This window comes from Halichoerus grypus, chromosome 13 (genome assembly GCF_964656455.1).
Source record: "Halichoerus grypus chromosome 13, mHalGry1.hap1.1, whole genome shotgun sequence".
Classification (NCBI taxonomy): Eukaryota; Metazoa; Chordata; class Mammalia; order Carnivora; family Phocidae; genus Halichoerus; species Halichoerus grypus.
In genome coordinates, this window is record NC_135724.1 from 66,875,852 (window position 1) to 66,894,495 (window position 18,644).

General features: G+C 63.5%; 2 protein-coding genes across 9 annotated transcripts in view; both read right to left on the bottom strand.

Annotated features, from left to right (window-relative positions):
• Positions 1-637: 637 nt before the first annotated feature.
• Positions 638-12,606, bottom strand: SCARF2 (scavenger receptor class F member 2). Of its 5 annotated transcripts, none has more exons than XM_036104290.2 (11): positions 12,374-12,602; positions 7,336-7,394; positions 7,125-7,226; positions 6,413-6,932; positions 6,072-6,290; positions 5,797-5,925; positions 5,078-5,181; positions 4,880-4,997; positions 4,544-4,674; positions 3,164-3,316; positions 638-2,339 (listed from the first exon to the last, which is right to left on the bottom strand). In XM_036104290.2, the coding sequence occupies exons 1-11, from the start codon at positions 12,541-12,543 to the stop codon at positions 1,432-1,434; spliced, it is 2,613 nt and encodes an 870-aa protein (XP_035960183.1). In that variant the 5' UTR covers positions 12,544-12,602; the 3' UTR covers positions 638-1,431. The 5 variants fall into 5 exon arrangements, with proteins under 5 accessions (XP_035960183.1, XP_035960184.1, XP_077916794.1 ...); XM_036104291.2 differs by having other exon boundaries at positions 4,544-4,659; positions 12,374-12,601; XM_078060668.1 differs by having other exon boundaries at positions 6,413-7,226; positions 12,374-12,606.
• Positions 12,607-16,288: 3,682 nt separating this feature from the next.
• Positions 16,289-18,644, bottom strand: part of KLHL22 (kelch like family member 22) — a 39,170-nt gene continuing 36,814 nt past the window's right edge. For all 4 annotated transcript variants that reach the window (XM_036104296.2, XM_036104298.2, XM_036104297.2 and 1 more), the window contains exon 7: positions 16,289-17,255. In XM_036104296.2, the coding sequence (XP_035960189.2) occupies positions 16,890-17,255 (366 nt within the window). In that variant the 3' untranslated portion in view covers positions 16,289-16,889. The remainder of the gene's footprint in view (positions 17,256-18,644) is intronic.

Sequence of the window (18,644 nt, forward strand, 5' to 3'; positions counted from 1 at the left end):
CAGATAGAAGTCTGGGCCAGAGCAGGGACCGCCTGCGAGGCCAGCCAGGGCTCTGGGCCAGGCACGCTCCCTTCCCTCTCCCCCGCCTCCCTCAGCTTGGTGGGGAGGGCGGGTGAGAGTTTCCGGCTGAGGACAAGGAGCCCATTGAGGCAGACAGCAGGGCTCTGTGCAGGGCCAGACCATCTTGTTTGTGCCTGACGAGGCCTGGCTGGAGCTGTGCCTGTGGCCCACTGCCCCCTGGCCCCAGCCTCTGACCTGCCCCAGCCACACCAAACAGCTCGGAACCCCCAAGTGTAACAGCAGTGGCCGGTGGGAGAAGCACAGTTCAGAAGCAGCCCCAGGCGCAAACTCCCTGTAGCCAAGGGACTCCGCCTTATCTGTTCTGGTCCATCGTTCATCCTAGGCTTCCAGGCGAGAATGGGGTGGGCCAAGGTGGGTGCCCAATAAACTTGATAAATAAATGATGGGCCGATGGACACCACCCACTTCCAACTTGGTCCCAAGAAACCCACACCTGGGCTTCCAGGCTCCGCTTAGGTAGAGGAATCTTGCGCATGCGTGCTGGCTGGAAGAGGTCACACGAATTCTTTGAGGGAAGATCCTTGCACGAGGAAGCGCAGATAGGAAGCAAGCAAAGCACAGGAGAAAAAAAAGGCACTTTATTAAGAAAGCTTTGGCCAAGCCCCTGCCGGGAGGAGCCCATCCTGGGGCACCCGGATGGGGTGGGAGCAGCCCTGCCGGGGGCCTATAAATACATCTCCTCGGACCACTGGAGTCGCCCCTCGGATTCCCGCGGCATGTGGGGTGGGGGGGGGCCATCAAAACCAGCTCGACAGCTGAGGGGCCAGGGCTAGGGAGGCTGGGGCTGGGGGGCGCAGAGAGGGGAAGTAGGGAGGGGGGACAGGCCGGGCCCAGGGGACGCTGAGCCCCCTGAGGAGCAGAGACCAGCCCTCCTCCCCAGGCTCCAGTCAACCAGATGCCCTCGGCCTGGCCAGTGGAAGTAGCCTTCGGCTACCGTCAAGGAAAAAGGCCTCTAGCCAGAGGCGCCAGGCCCTGGCCAATGAGAGGCAGCCGAGACTGAAGTGCTTCTGGCCTCAACCAATGAGAGGGTACCCCAGCCCAGTGCACTCTGGGCCAGTAAGAGGTGGTCTCTCGGCCTTTGAGACCCTGGCTGGTCGGAGCCCTCGGCCAATGGGAAGGGAGTCGCCTACTAAGCGCCTGTCAGCCCTCGACCAATGGAATGGGGTCTTCCCGCCCGCCGGAGCCTGAGCCAATGAGACGCAGCCTCCCGCCCGGCTGCTCCCGGCCGAGGTCCCGGGAGGCCGCCGTGGCCTGGCCGCCGCGGGGCACGTCGGGCGGGCGCGGAACGCGGGGTGGCAAGCAGCGCTGCTAAGCCTGGGGAACCTGCGGGCACGGCCGGGCCACCGCCTGCTACAGGGTGGGTGCGCCCGCCCTTCCCAGCTCGCCCGCCGCTTCCCGGCTCTTCTTGCGCGGCGGCTTCTGGATGGGGGTCTTCTTCCGGGGGGTGTCAGGCGCGGGCGCGCCGGCCGTCACCTTCTCGGGCCCCGGGGCCTCTGGCGCAGGGGACGCGCGGGCCGGCGAGGCGGGCAGCACCGAGCGCTTGGCCTTCTGCGGCGGCGCCGGCTTCTCTCGCGGGCCCTGCGCGCCCGGAGCCCCTTCGGCGCGGCCCAGGCTGCGAGTCTTGTCGCGCAGCTCCGCGGCCAGCATGGAGGCGGCCTCGGGCGCGCTGCGCGGGGGACCGCCAGCGTCCGTGGGCTCCGAGAGGCCGGGGCCGCGACCCCGCGCCCGAGCCCTAGGCGGCGAGGGGGCGGCGAAGGCTGGCCCCTCCTCCGCCAGCCCCGGGGGCCGAGGCGTCGGGTCGCGGGCGCGGGGGCTGCCGGGCTCATCCGGCCGCGCCGACGTGTCGCTGGGCGTCCGTTTCCTCTTGCTGGGACTGGGCGCGGCCTCGGGTCCCGAGAGTGGCGGTGAGGGCGCACCGGCAGCGGCAGCGGCACCGTGCTTGCCGTGGATCCAGGACACCTTGGGCTTGGTGGCAGGGTCGGGTGGAGGCGGCTTCCTGCGCTCGGGAGATGGCGAAAGCGACAGGCCCCCAGCCTCGCCCCGGGCCCGGGCCGGCCGGGCCTCGCGCCGGGCCACGCGCGCATACAGCGCCCCGCCGGGCCCCTCCACGCTAGACGCCGACCGCTCGCTGTCAGAGGACGCGGGGAGGGGCGTCGCCTCCTCTGTGGACGCCGGCGTGGTCACCGGTGGGGGGGATGACGCCAGCGCCTCGGTAGGGGCGGTGGGGGGCTCCGCGTCCCGGCTCTCGGTTGCGGTCTCTGACAAGGGAAGAAGAACTGACGGTCACGGCCTCCACAGGGAGCTCGGCCGTCCAGCCTTCAGGCAAAACCCTCACCTTCCTCCTCCTCTTCCCCGCCCCAGGTGATGCTCAGTCGCCCTGGCATCTAGACACGCCTGGAGAAATCACAACACCAACCACAGACTTAGTTCTGAGCCCCCAGGTTGTGCTGCCGAGTGCTGGGGGGAGAGGGGCAACATTACTGGGGCTCAAGCCCCAACCTTGGCCTGGCCTTGCACCCCTCCCCCACCACATCCCCAACCTGGGGCGCCACATCATCAAATATGACCTTGGAACACCTCCAAGGGGATTCATTATTCCTCATTAAGAGATAAGGCTTCTAAGGCTCAGAGAGGTTAGTCACCTCCCCAAGGTCACCCAGGGGGATAGCCAGGGCACGAGAGAGGCCAAGGCCAGAAAACCAGCCAGTCAGGCTCCTTCCAGATGTCTGTGGGCCAAAACTTTAGGCAAAAGTGTGCCCCATACCCTGTAGGCCATCGGCTCCTATCTCCTCTGCCATTTCCTACCCAGGCTCAGAACCTTCTCTATGAATGGGCTCCCCAGTAAGTGAACCTGGGCTGTGGCTAGAGACCAGAGAGCCCACCCACCTCCCCAGATCCTACCCCAGTCCAGCGCTGAGCAGCACAGAACCCCACTCTGTAGCCTCAGCTCTGTGTCCAACTCCCAGTTAAGAGCATCACCACACCCTCCCTCCCCATGCTGTCTGTCCCAAGGAGCCCGGAGATCTTTTCAGCTGCAACATTTCATTTGCCTGGAGGGAGGCCCAAGCAGAGCCCTACTCACCCTCGTGGGGTACGCAGTACACGGGACCTTCATCAGTGGTGTCAAAGGAGGAGAAGGAGGCCCGGGAGGACCATGATGGCGAGGGCTGCTCCAACCCCGACGGTGGCTCCAGGAAGCTACAGTTGAGTGTGTTATCCAGGTCGTGATGGGCCACTGGGGAAGGAGGGAGGCACAGCTGCCAGGGGCCCCCACCCTGCCCTGGCCTGTGCCCTCACTAGCCCTCTTGCAACAAATGGTGGAGTAACCAAGACCAGCCCTACCCTAAGACTGTGGATAGAACAGGCAATTCAACAGGCAGAGTGACACTAGACCAGGACAGGAGAATGGGTAGAGGTGAGCTGGTAAAAAGAGAGAAGGGGGAACAACGTGGTCAAAGATGCAAGGCTAGTGTGTGCAGCCAGGAAGCTGAACAAGGATGGGCTGAAGTGTTGGAAAAAGAGGGCCAGAGAGAACCCCTGGCTGGGACAGGCCATCAGGGCCTCCAAGCCATGTTCAGACCCTGCCTTGTGGGACCCAAGGACCCAGAGCCACCTCTGCTGAGTGGGCCAAGGGGTTTTCTCAGCTGTTTCCATCTTTTTTTTTTTTTTAAGATTTTATTTATTTATATATTTGTTTGTTCGTTTATTTATTTATTTATTTATTTGACAGAGAGCGATTACAGGCAGGGAGAGCAGCAGGCAGAGGCAGAGGGAGAAGCAGGCTCCCCGCTGAGCAGAGAGCCCAATGATCCCAGGACCCCAGGATCATGACCTGAGCAGAAGACAGACGCTTCACTGACTGAACCACCCAGGAGTCCCAGCTGTTTCCATCTTTACCTCCCAGGAGATGAGTCTCCCCCTCCCCTTCATCGTCAGAAACAAGTGGCAAAGAGGGAGAGTCCACTCCTGGTGTGGCTCAGTGCAGACAGACAGACAGAAGCACCTCCCTCCCAACTGCAGTCCTGACTAGGGTGGGGGAGCCATGGAACCAGCCTTCCCACCTTCCAGAAAGGACCCAGAGCACTTCAGGCAGGTGTGGGGCGCTCCTTGTAGCAGGGTTTCCATGCACAGGTCCGACCTACCACCCCCACCCCCCCACCCCCGCCAGCCCGCGTTCACCTGCAGCTACCCAACAGGACTTACAGCACTCCTACAGATCGTAGGGGTCCTGCCCACTGCGATGTCTACACACCGCAGATGCAATCACTCCCACTCACCGAAACAGGGCCCAAACCTCCCACACCGGCCTGCACACCTAGGACTCCTGCCTTCCTCCCCGGGCTCGCGGGTATCAGAAGCCCCTCTTTGCGTCCCTGCCCAGCCCACCCACATCAACACTGAAGGCCCCGTATGTCCTGCATCGGGAGGTGTTCCCCCAGAGACCCCGTGCCGATATCCTTACCTACGACCTTGGGCAGCTTCTGCCTCCGGAGCGGGATCCGGGGCAGCTTCATGCTGATGCGGCTGAAGCGACCGCACAATCGCTGCGGCGCCTTCTTCCTCCCGAGCGTGAGCTCCCTGCGGGGGCGGGGCCTGAGTAAAGGGGCGGGGCCTGGATGGGACAGTTGGATCTCGGCGGGAGCCCTGACTCAGGAAGGGCGGGGCCTGAGCTAAAGATAGGCAGTGCCACACCCCGGGGCGGGGCGGGGCCCGGGGCCCGGGGGCCTGGGTAGGGCGCGCGGCGCTACCGACAGGGTGCGGCCTGAGCCCAGGAGAGCCGGCCGGCGTCGGGCCTCACCGGCGCGCCGGGTCCTTGCCGCGGCAGGCGCAGCAGCAGCCGAGCAGCGAGAGCAGCAGGCCGAGGAGCAGCGCAAGCAACGCACCCGCGCCCATCACGCCCTTGCGCTGGTTCGTCTCTGTGGGAAGGCACCGGAGTCAGCGCGGGTGCCGGCACCCCTGGCATCCCCCTCAACAGGCTGCCCCCTCAACGACTCACCCAGGCGGCAGGCACCAGTGACCGGGTCGCACGAGTCCTCGTGGCAGCTGCAGGCCTGGGCGCAGTCCACCCCGTGGAGCCCAGGCGGGCACGTCAGGTTACAGCTGCGGGGGCACGGGGTCAGGGAGGGCCACAGCAGCCCTCCGTGATGCCCCTCGCCCTCACCCCTGCCGCCAGCTAGCCGCGGTCCCGGAGCCGGGTTCTCTATCTCCATGCTCTAGGGTTTGATGCCCACCACCACCGCCGGGCATACACTGGATGATGAGTGTTTCGGAAATGAATGTGTTGCACAACCAGCGGGATGGGATCTGGGGGACAGGGCCTGTGGTCGCTCGGCCTCAGTGTCCACTTCTGGGGCTGACTCTTGGGTGGGTGAAAAGAGGGGCTGCCAGACCACTCATGGCTGTAAGTGGAGTTCTCTGCTCTCTCTGCACTAGCTCGGGGTCACCTCAACCCTGCAGTCCTCAGAAGCCCACTGACCACAGGCGGAACTGGTTGCCAGATCCCGCTCTGAGCGCCGGCTCCACACCACGGCAGGAAACTGCCCCCCCCCCCCCCAAAGAGCCTGACAGCACTCCCTAGCTGCGGTAAGAGGACCTAGGCAGAAGGGCCGAGCCTGGGTCTCATCTATTCGGCCACCATTAGCAGCACCTGGGGTCTGGCTGGATCCCTGTGACATGTACGTATCCCCTAACCCCCTCTGGGTCTCCGGCACTCACTGGGGCCCGTGGACGCCGGGGCTGCACAGGCAACGCCCCGACTGGAAGTCGCAGTGGCCGCTGCCGCAGTCGGCGCACACAAACGCACAGTCCTCGCCGTAAGTGCCATTGCTGCACTTGGTCTCGCACCTCGGAACGCGGGGGAGAGGGAGTCAGCGGAAATGCGAGCAAACGAACCCGAAGCCCATAGTGCCCTCCGCGGAGAGCATTCGGAGACTGGCGGGGCTAGGGGGCTGCGTGCCTGGGACACATTCGGGCATGGGCTGCTTGCTCACCGGTCGCCGATCCAGCCCGCGTTGCAGCGCGTGCACTTGCCAGTGACGTGGTTGCAGGCATGCCCGTCGCGGCAGGGCGGGCAGCGGTGGCCGCAGCCCTCGCCATAGAAGCCGGTGGCGCACGGCTGGTCGCACTTGGTGCCGTTCCAGCCGGGCTCGCAAGTCAGGCAGCGGCCCTCGGCCACCGTGCAAGGCTGCTGGCCTTTGCACTGGCCGCATCTGGGGAAGGGGCGGGAGGCTAGGCGGGGCCCAGAGCCGCCTCACCCGCCCCGCCCCACCCCCGTCCCCTTCGGCGCTCCGCCCCCCCGCCCCTCCTCCCAGGTCAGGGGCCCCGCGCTTACCGGCGGCGGCAGCCCAGGCCGTAGAAGCCGGCAGGACACGGCTCCCGGCAGTACTTGCCCCGGTAGCCCGGCTCGCAGGCGCACGTGCCGTCCACAGGGTGGCAGCGGCCGCGAAAGCACTGGCAGTAGCGCTCGCAGCGCGCGCCAAACGTGCGCTCGCGGCACTGGCAGCGGCCGCTCTGTTGCTCGCACGGCGACGTGTTGCAGGCGCACTGATTGTTGCAGCTGCGGCCCCACCAGCCTGCCTGGCACAGGCACGCGCCCGTCTGTGGGTCGCAGCGCGACGTGGCGCTGCAGTAGCACGCGCTGGCGCACTGTGCGCCCCACCAGCCAGGCTCGCAGCGACACGCGCCGCTCCGCGGGTGGCACACGCCATGCTGGCACTGGCACGCATGCTCGCAGCGTGCGCCCCAGCGCCGCGCGTGACACGTACACTGGCCCGTCACGTCTTCGCACTGCCCATGCGGGTGGCAGATACACAGCTCTTTGCAGTCGGGGCCCCAGAACTGGCGCGGGCACTCTGCAGGGGCGGGCAGAGAGGGTGTCAGGCCAGGGTGCTCGCGAGGGAGCCCGGATCCAGCCAGAACCTCCCCGCGTCCCGCCCTCCGCCTTTGGGGACCGTCCCCCATGCCGGATCCCGTCTCCGGACCAGACCCCTCCCCGGTCACGGGCCCTGCCCCACTGCCCAGCGCCCACCCGGATCCTCGCTCACTGGTGTCGCAGTTGGCACCGAAGTAGCCATGGCGGCAGCGGCACTCGCCCGGCCGCACGCACACTTCGTTCTCCGAGCACGTGGAGTTGCCTTCGCACACCGCTGCGGACGAGACGGGCCTGAGCTGCCGCCTGGCCTGCCCTGCCCCCGCACTATCCCCTCCTCTCCGTGTCCCTGCCCCCTGCCCAGGTCCCCAGGCTGCCCCACTCACCGACCCCACACTCGTCGCCCTGCTGCCTCCAGCCGGCGCAACACGTGGGCTCCTGAGAGCTGCAGGCAGAGAAAGGGCTCCTGAGCCGGAGCCCCAAGCCCCATCCTTGCTAGGGCTCCCAGCGACCTCCACCCTGCCCACAGGAGCTGCTTATGGAGGCCCTGCCGCATGCCAGGTACTGAGGTAAGTTCGGGAGACTGCCAGCAAATAAGACACAGACCCCAGCCCTGGAGCAGACACTGGGAGGCAGCAGAGGGCAGACCACCAAGGGATCAAATCCCCAAGAACTTGTCAGTCCCCTCCATGAGGGGTCTTCCCTCCCCGCCCCGCATCCCACCTAACTCCTCTGTGACACCACCCCTCCCCACCTAGGCCTGAGGAAAGAACCCCAGGGGTCCCAGAAGGAGCTGGTGAGAGGTCCTTGAGTCTCCGGGACCTGCTTCAAGTGGCATCGCTGGCGGCGGCGGGGGCCCGGCCAGATGGGTGTCAGGATCTTGATGGGACATGACCTGGACAGCAGGGACTGGTGGGACCAGATGGGCACACCTGGATACCCAGGTGGCAGATGCGCAGCCTCTGACAGAGGTGTCCACTCAGTGGAGGGGCAGGGCATACCCGGGGAGTCCTCCACGACAGCAAGGAACGCAACACGTGAGGGGTCCAGAGCACCAGGGCAAGACTTGGGATGGAGGGAGGAGATACTAGAGCATCTATTTATGTGTTTTAAAAATCTTGTTTTAATTTTATTTGGTTTTACAAGGTACACGGTGTGACCTCAGTAGGAGGTAAATACCTTATGACTGTTGCATTTCAGGGTAGTGCAGCCTACCCAACCCTGGGCCCAAAAGTCTGCAGGCCCTGCCAGAGTGATGCATACCACCGGAGAGAGTGCGTGGGGTTTGAGATGGGGTGTGCCCACATTTGGGGAGCAAAGGAGCCTGAGAAGGAAGAGACACTCAGGCTGCAGGTTCTTGGGTCCCATCAGGCCTAGAACTTCGCCCAGATCTTAAAGGCACATAGCAGCCATTCATACTTCAGAGAAAAAGGAGTATACTCCTTCAGAAGGGTCTCATCCAGAACCAGGATGTGGTGTTGGAAGGAAGTTGGAAAGAGGCCTGAGACCCTGGTGGGTAGAACTGGCTGGGAAGGGAAAAACTGCAGGTGCCCATATCATGCCCCTCAAAATGCCCCCCCAGCCATTCCCCAGCAGAGAGCATCACCACACCCTGGATGGGCCCCCACCCCACCCAAAGGGTTTGATTCTCCTTCAGGCCAAAGATGAGGAGATTTGGGAACAGGAACCATAAAATCCCGAACTGCAAGGGGTGGACCCAGCTTCTTTTCTACAAATGAAACAGGAAACCAGGCCCGAGAACACAAAGCAGGCTTGGCCCCCACCATTGTTTCCAGCTACCCAGCCCGGCCACACGACTCACAGGTGCCCACCTGCAGCCAGAGCCAGATCCTCCAGCCTATCACCCTCCTGCCCTTTCTGCCAGTTCGGAACCCAGGTCTCTGGGTGGACAGCCTCTGCAGGTGGCCCTGCTATAGGCGGCCTTGCCGGATGGCCAGCTGGGATGGCCCTGGAAGCCCTGACCACTTTCTGCCCTGCCCTGGCTGTGGTTGGGAGTCTGGTTTTAGGGCCACACAAAGCTGGATTTGATGCCTGTGTGACTTTGGGCACAGAACTTCACCTCTCTGACTTTCAGACTCCTTATTTGTAGAATGGGGCCCAAGGGTCCGGAGGGAGTATTAAGAAAACTAAGATGTCTCCCAAGATGTCAAGCGTTTGGCAAGAACTCAGAGCTCAGCCAAGGCCATAGACTGCTCTCCAGCCCATGCTGTGCAGGTTCCAGGAAGCCCCTGAGTTCCCCTGGTCCTGCCTCCCGCCCCCAGCATGGCTGGCACCTCGGCCCCACCCAGCAGAGCTACCCCTGGCAGGATGGAGTGCACGTGGGTTCAGCAGGACCATGAGGATGAGACTGTGGGTCAGCTGCCTTTCCTTCTGGGAGGGCTGACAGACGAGGCCAGGCTCGGGGCGGGGGGTGGGGGGCAAGCCCACCCTCTCCAGAGCTTACAAAAGAGATGAGGAGAAAAATGGCCTGGCGCAGGGGACAGTTCCCATACCTGAGCTCTAAGTTAGTGAGACCCTGGGGAGCCAGGCCACAGGCTGGGCCAGGCCCCTTAGCAAGCGGGCCTTGCCTCAGGCTGCCCCCTCTAGAGATCACTGTCATTGCAAACAAAACCGCCATGATTCAAACCGTGTGATCTTGAACCTGCCCATGCCAATGCAGCAAAGCAGCCTGGGAGAACTGCTCACTCACTGTGCCCAAGTCCACATTCTCTCTCCAATCCAGCCTGGAGGCTGCCTACCATACCACTTGGGATCCTATACTTCCCTGCTCTCCTCCTGCCCCCCCCATACCCCTCCTCTGGTTTCTGCCCCCCTCCTTGGCTCTGTCATCTCCTCTCCTCTGTCCACTCCCTCAGGAAGCTCCCTGGGGCCCATCCAGCTGAGGTGCTGAAAATGCTCAGAGCCCTCCAGTGGGGCCCACCTCCCCAGACTGAACGCCGAGCCGCCCCCAAACAAAGCCTTCCCCATCTCAGGTAGTGCAGTCCTTCCAGGCTGGGAGCCCGAAACTCCAGAGGCATCGGCTCTGCAACGACTGAGACAGCACACACCCAATTCAGGGAGAAACACGCCGCTCTACCTTCCAAACTGGATCTAGGAGGGGATGAGCCACTTCCTCCTCTGCCCCAGCCTTGTGAGAGCCACCCTCACTCCCCCTGGTTTCTCCTGACTTCCTAGCTGGTTCCTCCTTTTAACCTCCTGAGCCAAGTTCATCTGCCACTTGGCAGCCAAACCTGGTCAGATCCCAACCCTCCTCTGTGCAATGCCCCTGGGGGTTCCCATGGCCCTCAAAGAAAAAGCCCAGGTCCTCAGAGCAGTGGGCAGACCCGCTGTGGCCCGCCCACCCTCATTCTTTGGCCTCTCCTCCACCATCCCCCTCCCAGGCTCTGCCCAGCCCCGATGGCTCCTTTCTGTGCTTCCAGAAGCCCCTGGCACTTAGAGCCTTGCCCCCAGACACCAGAGGGCTCCACCTTCTCTCCTGCAGATCTCTGCCCACTCATCATCCCTCAGTGGGTGTCTCCAGATCACCCTAAAGGACACAGCACTGCCCAACTGAACACCTCCTCCCCAGCACTTGCTAGATGTCAGATGACTTGCTGTAAGTCTCTTCCACCGCCGGGACAGTGGTATTTGTCTCAGCCGCTGTATGGCTGCACCAGCCACAGGCCTGGCACACACAGTAGGTGCACGGGATTTTACTGGCTGTGTATGCTCCCCTCTTCCGGTTCTCCTACCTCTGGGGAAAAAGAACCCCCGGTGGAAGCCTTGGACCCGTAATGAAAGAGATGGCCCAGACCCTGGGTGGGCAGTGGCCAGAGGTGGCTGTCCTTCCCATAAACCAGCCCCACATATAATCGCAATCATCCCCTCTCCACTCCATGAGGGGGGTACCACCAACAACCCCATTTGACAGAGGCAGAGACACGCCCAGAGAGGTTAAGCGATTTGTCCTGGTCCGCACAGGTGGGGAGAAGTGGCACCAGGACCGGAAACCCAAACCCGGTGTCTGGGCTACTGAAACAGGCCGCCTCGTGGGGAGGTGCCCGGGCAACGGGACGCGGGAGCGAAAGGTTCAGGCTCCCGACAGCTCGAGCCTGCCACCGGAGCCCCCAGCACGGAGCCCCATCGGGGAAGGAGGGCTGAGGCGGAGAGAGGGCCGGCAGCGATCGCGCCCTCCCCCTCTCCAGGCACGGCCCCGCCCGCCACTGCCACTGCATTCCTGGGGCCGGGGAGGCCCGGGAGGCGGCGGCGGCGTCGATGTGAAGCAGATGGCGGGCCAGGCCGGCCCCCGCCCCGGAGGCGGGGCTCGCAGTGGGGAGGGGTCTGCGCGCCTCGGGATCCGAGCTCGGAAACCCCGCGCGGCCCCCTCGCAGCCCCTTGTCTGCGGCGACCGCCAAGCCCCCGGACGCGGCCTCCCAGGGCCCTGCGGCTCAGGGAGCCCCGACGGGACGCAGCCTGGGGCCCCGTGGCCGCCTCTCCAGCTTCCCGCCCGCCCGGCGCACTCCACCCCCCAACCGCCCCGGCTTGAGCCAAGGCACCCCCACACGCCGGCTCCTTGGCCCCGGGTGGAGATGCCCTTGACCTCGCTATGGCCCCTGACCCGCCGACCAAGTCCTCCGAACCCTGCGCCCACTCCTAGCGTCCTGTCCTACGCTCCTTTTCCTCCGCGAAAGGTCTTCGGCCCGCCGCTCTCCGGCCAGGCCTGCCCACTGCCTGTCCCACGCTGGCTTCCCCAGCCGGCACCTCGTGGAGTCCAACGTCTGCGCGGCCCCTCCGAGCACCCAGTATCCCCACCCGGGAGTTCCATATCCGTCGGACCCCGGTGCACGTCATTGTCCTTTCGAATCCTGCTTCTGGTCCACTTGGAGCGCAGGCTCCTCAGTGCCCACCTCCATCACCACCCTCTTCCCACCCGCGCCAACTTCTAAGACACAAATCCCTCTTTCCGAGTCGCGCCAGCCTCAAGGTTCGCCGGCTCCCACCTCTCAGGAGCGCCGCTCCATCTCCACTCGACCCTCACCCTCCCTCCCGGCTCGAGCCACACTGGTGCCCGGGGCCTTTGCAAATGCCCTTCCATCGGCTTGGAATGCCCTTCCCCGACTTCTCCCTACGCCTTCGCAACCCAGCCCAAGCGTCCCTTTTTCTCGGTCTGAAATCTCAGACACGGTATGTCACCCCTCGGGACGCCCACTGCACTCCGTTCTCCCCTCCGCTGACTTCGCGTCTGGGGTAACCTCGGATGCACCGTCGTGGCCCGGCGCCCAGGCTCGGCCTGGAGAGGAGTCGGCGTCGGCGAGGGCGGCGGAAAGGACTAGAGCGGTTAGCTTAGGAAGGTCCCGGACGCCCCCTCCCCTCGGCCCCGAGCGTCCCCCTCGGCCCCCTCCCCCAGCCAGGCCGGGCTCCTACCCGGGCGCGCGGCACACGTTGCGGCCGCGCGGGTTCAGCTCCTGGGGCGCCGCGGGGCCGGGCAGCAGCCAGAGCAGCAGGAGCAGCAGCAACGGCAGCAGCGGCGACGGCGGCCCGCCGGCTCCCCGGCGCCGCGCCGGCCCGGCCCCCCGGGGCCCTGCGCCCTCCATGCGGCGCGGGGCAGGCGCGGGGCGGGCGCGGGTGCGGCCGCAGCGAGAGCGGCCGGAAGCGGAGTGCGCGGCCGGGCGGGGGGCGGCAGGAGGGGCGCCGGGCCGGGCAGGAAATTCCACATCGGCTCCCTGATCCCGGGCCAGCCGCGGCCGGCCAGGCGGCAGCGCCCGCCCCGCGCGCCAGACCCCACCCTCCGGCCGCGCCGCCGCCCCTCCGCGCGGCCCCCGCCCCCACGCGGCCGCTCGCAAACTTGGGGGCGAACTTGGAGGAGGCCCGCGGAGCGTTGGGAGAGGGCGGGGCCCGGGCGGGAGGGGGGCCCCTCCCAAGGAATCCCCAGTCCCCGAGCCTTTCCCCTCCCTCTCCAGGCACCCACCAGAGAAGTCACCCCTGCGCGCTCAGTGCGCGGCCAGGCCCGGGGAGGGAAAGGGGGTGAGGGTCGAGAACGCGACGCCCCAAATCTCCCCCGGCCCGCTGCGCCTCGGAACCGGCCGGGGGAGGGAGGCCCGAAGACGGCCCAGATCAAGGCCGCAAGCCGGCCTCCGCTCCCCCCCGCGAAGCCCTTGTAGAGCTGGGCTGCGATGTTGGCTCCTCAGGCTCACTTCGGTGCAAAGCCTGCAGAGGACACCCGAACAGGATGCTTGAGGCCTATGGGTCGACTCGGTCTGCACCTGAGCCCTGGGCAAAGGGTGTCTCCGCGGAAGGTAGAATGGCCCAGCAGTGGGCTCTGATAGAGTGTGGAGGAAAATGCAGGTGGGGGCAAAGGCAGAGGGAGGAGGCGGGAGTACTCCAGGACTGAGAGACCCTGCAGTCCTCCTCCAGTGGTGAAGGGGGAGTTTGGGAGAGAAATTCTACTTAAGAAGGCTGTTGGATCACCAGAGGTGAAAGTCCAGAAGGTGGAGGCTTGGGGGCTCCTGCATTAGGAAGAGTGGGGTGAGAGCATAGAGCAGAGCAGGGGCCGTGGGGGAGGGGAGCAATGTGGAGAGAGGAACGGCGAAAAGGGGACAGGGAGGAAGAGGAGCTCTGGGCCTGGGAAGCAGAGGAGTTGCCCATGCTCTGGGACACAGACCCAATCCCAGAGACCATGGAGCGGGGGAAAGGTGGGCAGGCCTGGGCATGGAAAACAAAGGGGGGCATCCAGGTCCCAGCAAAGATGAGCTTGTCTTTGGCAGACTTGGGAGTTGGTGGGAAGACCTGTGCAGGGAGAGGGCACCTGCCTTCTCTTGGTGAACAGGCTGCATACAGGCTCCCTGAGGAGGAGGGGGAGGTGGTGCCCTTCCTCAGTCAAGTGGAGGTGGTCAGAGTGGAAGGGGGGCTGAAGGAGGGGCTTGGGATAACAGCCACTGAAAGGCCCAAGGCTGTGGACATCACCAGGCTGGCTGGGCCAGAGGCCTGTCCAGGGCAGGCTGGTGGAGGGAAGGAGCAGAATAGGGAACTTCGAAGGTTAGGGCCCTCCCTCAGCCATGCTGGTGCAGGAGGGAGGCCAGAGGCAGGCAACAGCTGGGTGGACTGGAAGGGGGAGTTGCACCCCTGAGATCACAAATGCAAACACTTCTTGGGGACAAGTAAACAGGCCAGCCACTTGTGGGCAGCTCCGCCTGGGCACAGCCCTGACCTCAGCGGTGCCCTCCCACTGCCTGGGGCCCCTCCCAAAAGGTCCCTGTAGACTGCCAGCAAGAGGGGCCAACAGAGGTCCCGGCTTTAGAAGCACACACCCCAGGGCTTCGGGCATTCACCCCAGCTGGCCTGAGTTCATGGACAGGCACCTCAAACTCCCTTACCTTCTTTCCCTTCCCGGCTTGCCACCCCCAAATCCCCTCCTCTGTGAAGGGCACCGGCTGGATGATGCCCCCACTCCATGCCAACACCAGGACCTCACGAGTGTCTCAAATCTCTACCTACCCCATCAGCGTATCACCCAGAGCCGTCTTTCTAATCACATCTGGCTGCCCACCACACTCACAGGACTGTCCCCGGCCTCATCTCACTCAAGACCCACAGTAGTCCTCCATGTGTCCCATCATAGCCACCCCCCAGTTGATGGCAAGTTCAGGGTTGAACACAGGGCCCATGTCTGTCCCAGCCACCGTCACATGCCGATCAGGAGACTGAGAAGTGAGAATGAATGACTGTCCGTATGGCTGGCCTGGTGCCAGGTGAATACCATGATGAGGAAGCTATGGGTTCACGGGCACCCACAGACGACTAACAACCACACAGACACCCCATGGGGGTCTGCAGCCTGGGCCAACTGGTTCCAGCCAGGATGGCTTCCCGGGGGTACTTGAGAGGGTGAGGATTTTGCAGGCGGAAAGGGATGAGCGCCGAGCTGAGTGAAGGCATGATGCAGGGCCTGAGAGCCTGCCAGGCTGCCTAGGTCCCGGGACAGGTGCTGAGAGGGGAAGCCATGAAGGCCTCCAAGCTGGACAGTGGCGGGACTCCTTTCAGGACCCGAGTCTACCCCACCCCCTGCTCCACAGGGCCTCACAAACCCTCTTCTCCACCACCACCACCACCCCCCCCCCCCCCCGCCGGCAGAGCAGAGCTCTCTTACAAACCTGTGGCCGCACCCTGAAGGCTCTGAGGGGGAGTAGGGGGGATGACACCAGCAAGGCTGGGACACACTGGAGGGGGATGGACATCTCTGGTGCTCCTCCTTCTCAGGAACTCTGGGGTCTGCAAGAACTGCGGCCCTGGCCTGCAAGGTAGTGGCGGAGACAGGAAATGCTGGCTCCCTACTGTGAGCCCCTGAGCAGGGGAGAGGACACTGAAGAACGTGGCCACCCTGTCCCACTGGAAGTGACCCACTAGGGTCAACACTGGGATTGCCACTGGAGCTAGAAGTGCATGATGTCACGTTGGGGTTAGGGAGTGGGGACATATTTTTGCAGGGGTACCCGAGCCCCAAGAGACAGATAGGAAGATCATACACTGGCCCTAGGGGCAGGAAGCAACTCGCACTGGCCTCACACCAGAGCCCGAAGTCTTCAGGGTATCTGGACCCTACCCCCTTCCTCCCATCAAGCAGCACACACTGCCCCACTGCCCACCTCCATCCACGACAGAGTGCCAGTGGCCACAGGCTCTGGACAAGGCACTGGGGTACAGAAAGAAGACCCAGTCGTCCTCATGCTCTGCCCAGGAGACTTGGGAAGTCACAGATCATCTGCAGGTTGCTCCCTGCCCTTAGGGCTTTGCAAGAGCAGCAGCTGCGGCAGGAGGAGGGGTGTTCAGGTGGAAGCTCGGCTGTGCAGAAGCAAGGTAGGTGCTGGAAGCCCAGCCACTCGCGGGTGGCCCCGAGAGGTTGCCACCCGCTGCACCAGCATGACCCTTGAGATGATGTGCTAAGAACTCAGCTGGCGACCCTCTAGGGAAGGCAGTGCCCCTTCCCACCCCTGCCACACTCAGATCCAGCAAGCAGTGGGGAGCCTATGGTGACTGGGTCTCCCTCCCCAGGCATGGGGCTCACCGAGCTGGACTGAGGTTCAGAGAAGAGCACCTCACCGGAGAAGGTGCTCCAGCAGGCCAGGTGACCGCCTCTCGGCAGACCAGGGCGGGTTTCCAGGTTCCCCAATAACAGCCTTGCTAGCTGGGGGTGTACTGTGCTTTTCCCTCGGATGGGGGCTCCTGGCCTGCCACTGCCACTCAGCAGCTCTGAGCCCGGAAGGCCACAGGCACCCACAGACGACAGCCTTGCACGAGCTGTGGACGGATGGTGAGGCCGCGGCCCCAGGAAAACAATCCACACCTTTTGTAAGATGATTTATTTCATTTATCAACAACATGGGGTCAGAAAAGCCCAGCTGTAGGGGATCTTTTATTACTAGAACCAGTCTCGGGCAACTCTATGTATCTCTATTCCTTTTCCGGACCTTGGGAGCTTGCAATAGCTCAAGCCTCTGGATGCTGGGCAGGCGACGGGCTCGCTCCACCCTCTCCCTGCCCACGGAAGGGGGCGCAGTGTGCCTCGGCCCCCTCACCCACGGGGCCAGTCCCCAGGTCCCTTTGGAGAAGGGTGCCCTCTCAGCCCAGCAGGGAGGAGAACTAGGCACTGGGGAGTCCACGACAGCTGGTGTCGCCATGCCCCGTCCAAACTGAGGAGGAGTGGGCCCGGTAAACTCCTCCAGAGAACCAGAGCCCTCCGCAAGCATCCCCGCCGTAGGGTGATCACACCCACGGATCTGCAGAGCCCCCCAAGCAGCCGCTGTAGGCTGGCAGGCAGGCGGGCAGGAAGGATGGGTGGCAGGAGCTGGCAAGCAGGCGGTGCCAGCAGGAGGGGGGCCGTCTGGGGGCCCCACTGCCCTCAGAGCTCCCGCCACCTCCCCTTCTGACACCGGGTGCCGGAGCCCTAGTCCTCGCTCGAGTTGTCAAACTCCTCCCAATCAGACACACTCATCACCTCGGAGGCGAAGTCCTGGTCGGCCTGGCTGCGGTCGGGGGTCCCACGAGGGGGCTCGAGGAGCAAGGAGCGGGGCAGGGTGAGCACGCAGGCTGCCAGGCCTGAGATGGAGTTGTCTAGCTGCGGCCCCTCCTCCCAGCAGTCCTTCTCCACGTCGTAGATGTGCACGTAGCCCGTGCGGCTGCCGCGGTTGTGCGAGCGGCCCCCCAGCACGTAGATCCTGGTGTCCAGCACAGCAATGCCAGGCTCACCGTGCCCGGCGGGGAGCGGGCAGACGGAGGACCACTGCCCAGACGTGCAGCTGAAGCAGGCCACCTGCAATGCCAAGGTCAGAGTAAAGCTGGGTACCTGCCGAGACGGGGCTGCCAGGCCGCCCTGGGCCAGCCGGGCAGGGCAGCACTCTTGGCCAGGCCCTGGATTCAGACCAAGGCTGAGGGACACAGCCAGGCTGTGTGTAAACCCAGCTCCCCTGGAGGAAGAGTCTGGTGCCAGCATTAAAATGTCCCGTCCACGGGCCAGGCCGACGCTCTGTCCTGCCTCCAGGGCCCTCAGCCAGCCTGTGGCCCCAGGCGTGTGGCACCCCCCCCCCCCGTAGGTACACTAGCATGCTGTTCTTCTCTAAGGTCTGGGGCTCTCTCCCCTCCACAAAACTGAAACTGACCAAAGACACGGACCCCAGCTAATTCCCTCACAGCACCCAACTCCAGGAGGAAGTGCAGATAAAATGTGGAAATAGTTAACTTGCTGACTAGTGATGACCGTCAACATTCTCACGTCTCCAAAATTCCCCTGAACAGTAAACAAACACATGGGAAAATGCTCCACCTCTTCGTAATCCAAGAAATGTAAAACAGGAGTTAAATTTGTCCCTGACAGCTAGCAGCCACCGGGGGAAGAAAAATCACAAGACCCAATGCTGATAAATGCGTAATGAAGCCATTCGTCTGGGCGTTTGCCTGATGCTCCGGGAAAGCTGTTTGACAATATGTATTGAGAGCCACAAAAATCTTATCTTTTTGACTTAATAATCACCTTTGGTTCTCCATCTGTGGGAGGCAGAAAAATGACCCTCCAAAGAAGTCCATGCCCTAAATCTCTAAAACTTGTGTTACTTTACACGGCAAAAGGGACCTTGCAGACATGCTTCAGGGTATGGACCTCGAGGTGGGGAGGTTGTCCTGGGCTTGCGGGGTGGGCCCGTCTAATTGCACAAGTCCTTGAAAGCAGAGGGGGAAAGTCTACCAGGAGGAAAGAGAAGACAGAAGGACAACCTGCCGTTGCTGGCTGAGGACGAAGCGGCCCCATGCCAGGGAATGCAGAGGCCTCTAGAAGCCGAGAAGGGCCTTTAGCTGACAGCCAGCAAAGAAACAGGGACCTTAGTTCTACACACACAGGGAACTGAATTCTGATAACCTGAGTGAGCAAGGAGCCAGATTCTCCCCTAGGGCCCCAAAAAGGACAGATGCCCTGAGGACACCTGGATTTTAGCCCAGTGAGACCACACCAGACTTAAGGACCTACAAACTCTAAGAATACACTTATATTGTTTCAAGTTATTAAGCCGGTGGTGATTTGTCATGGCAGCAATAGAAAACTGATCCAGGAGAGCCCAGGGGTTCTCACCACTGGGGGCCTGGCTGAGCCCCGCCCCCGGAGTTTCCAATTCAGTGGGTCTGGGGCGGGACCTGAGAACCTGCATTTCTA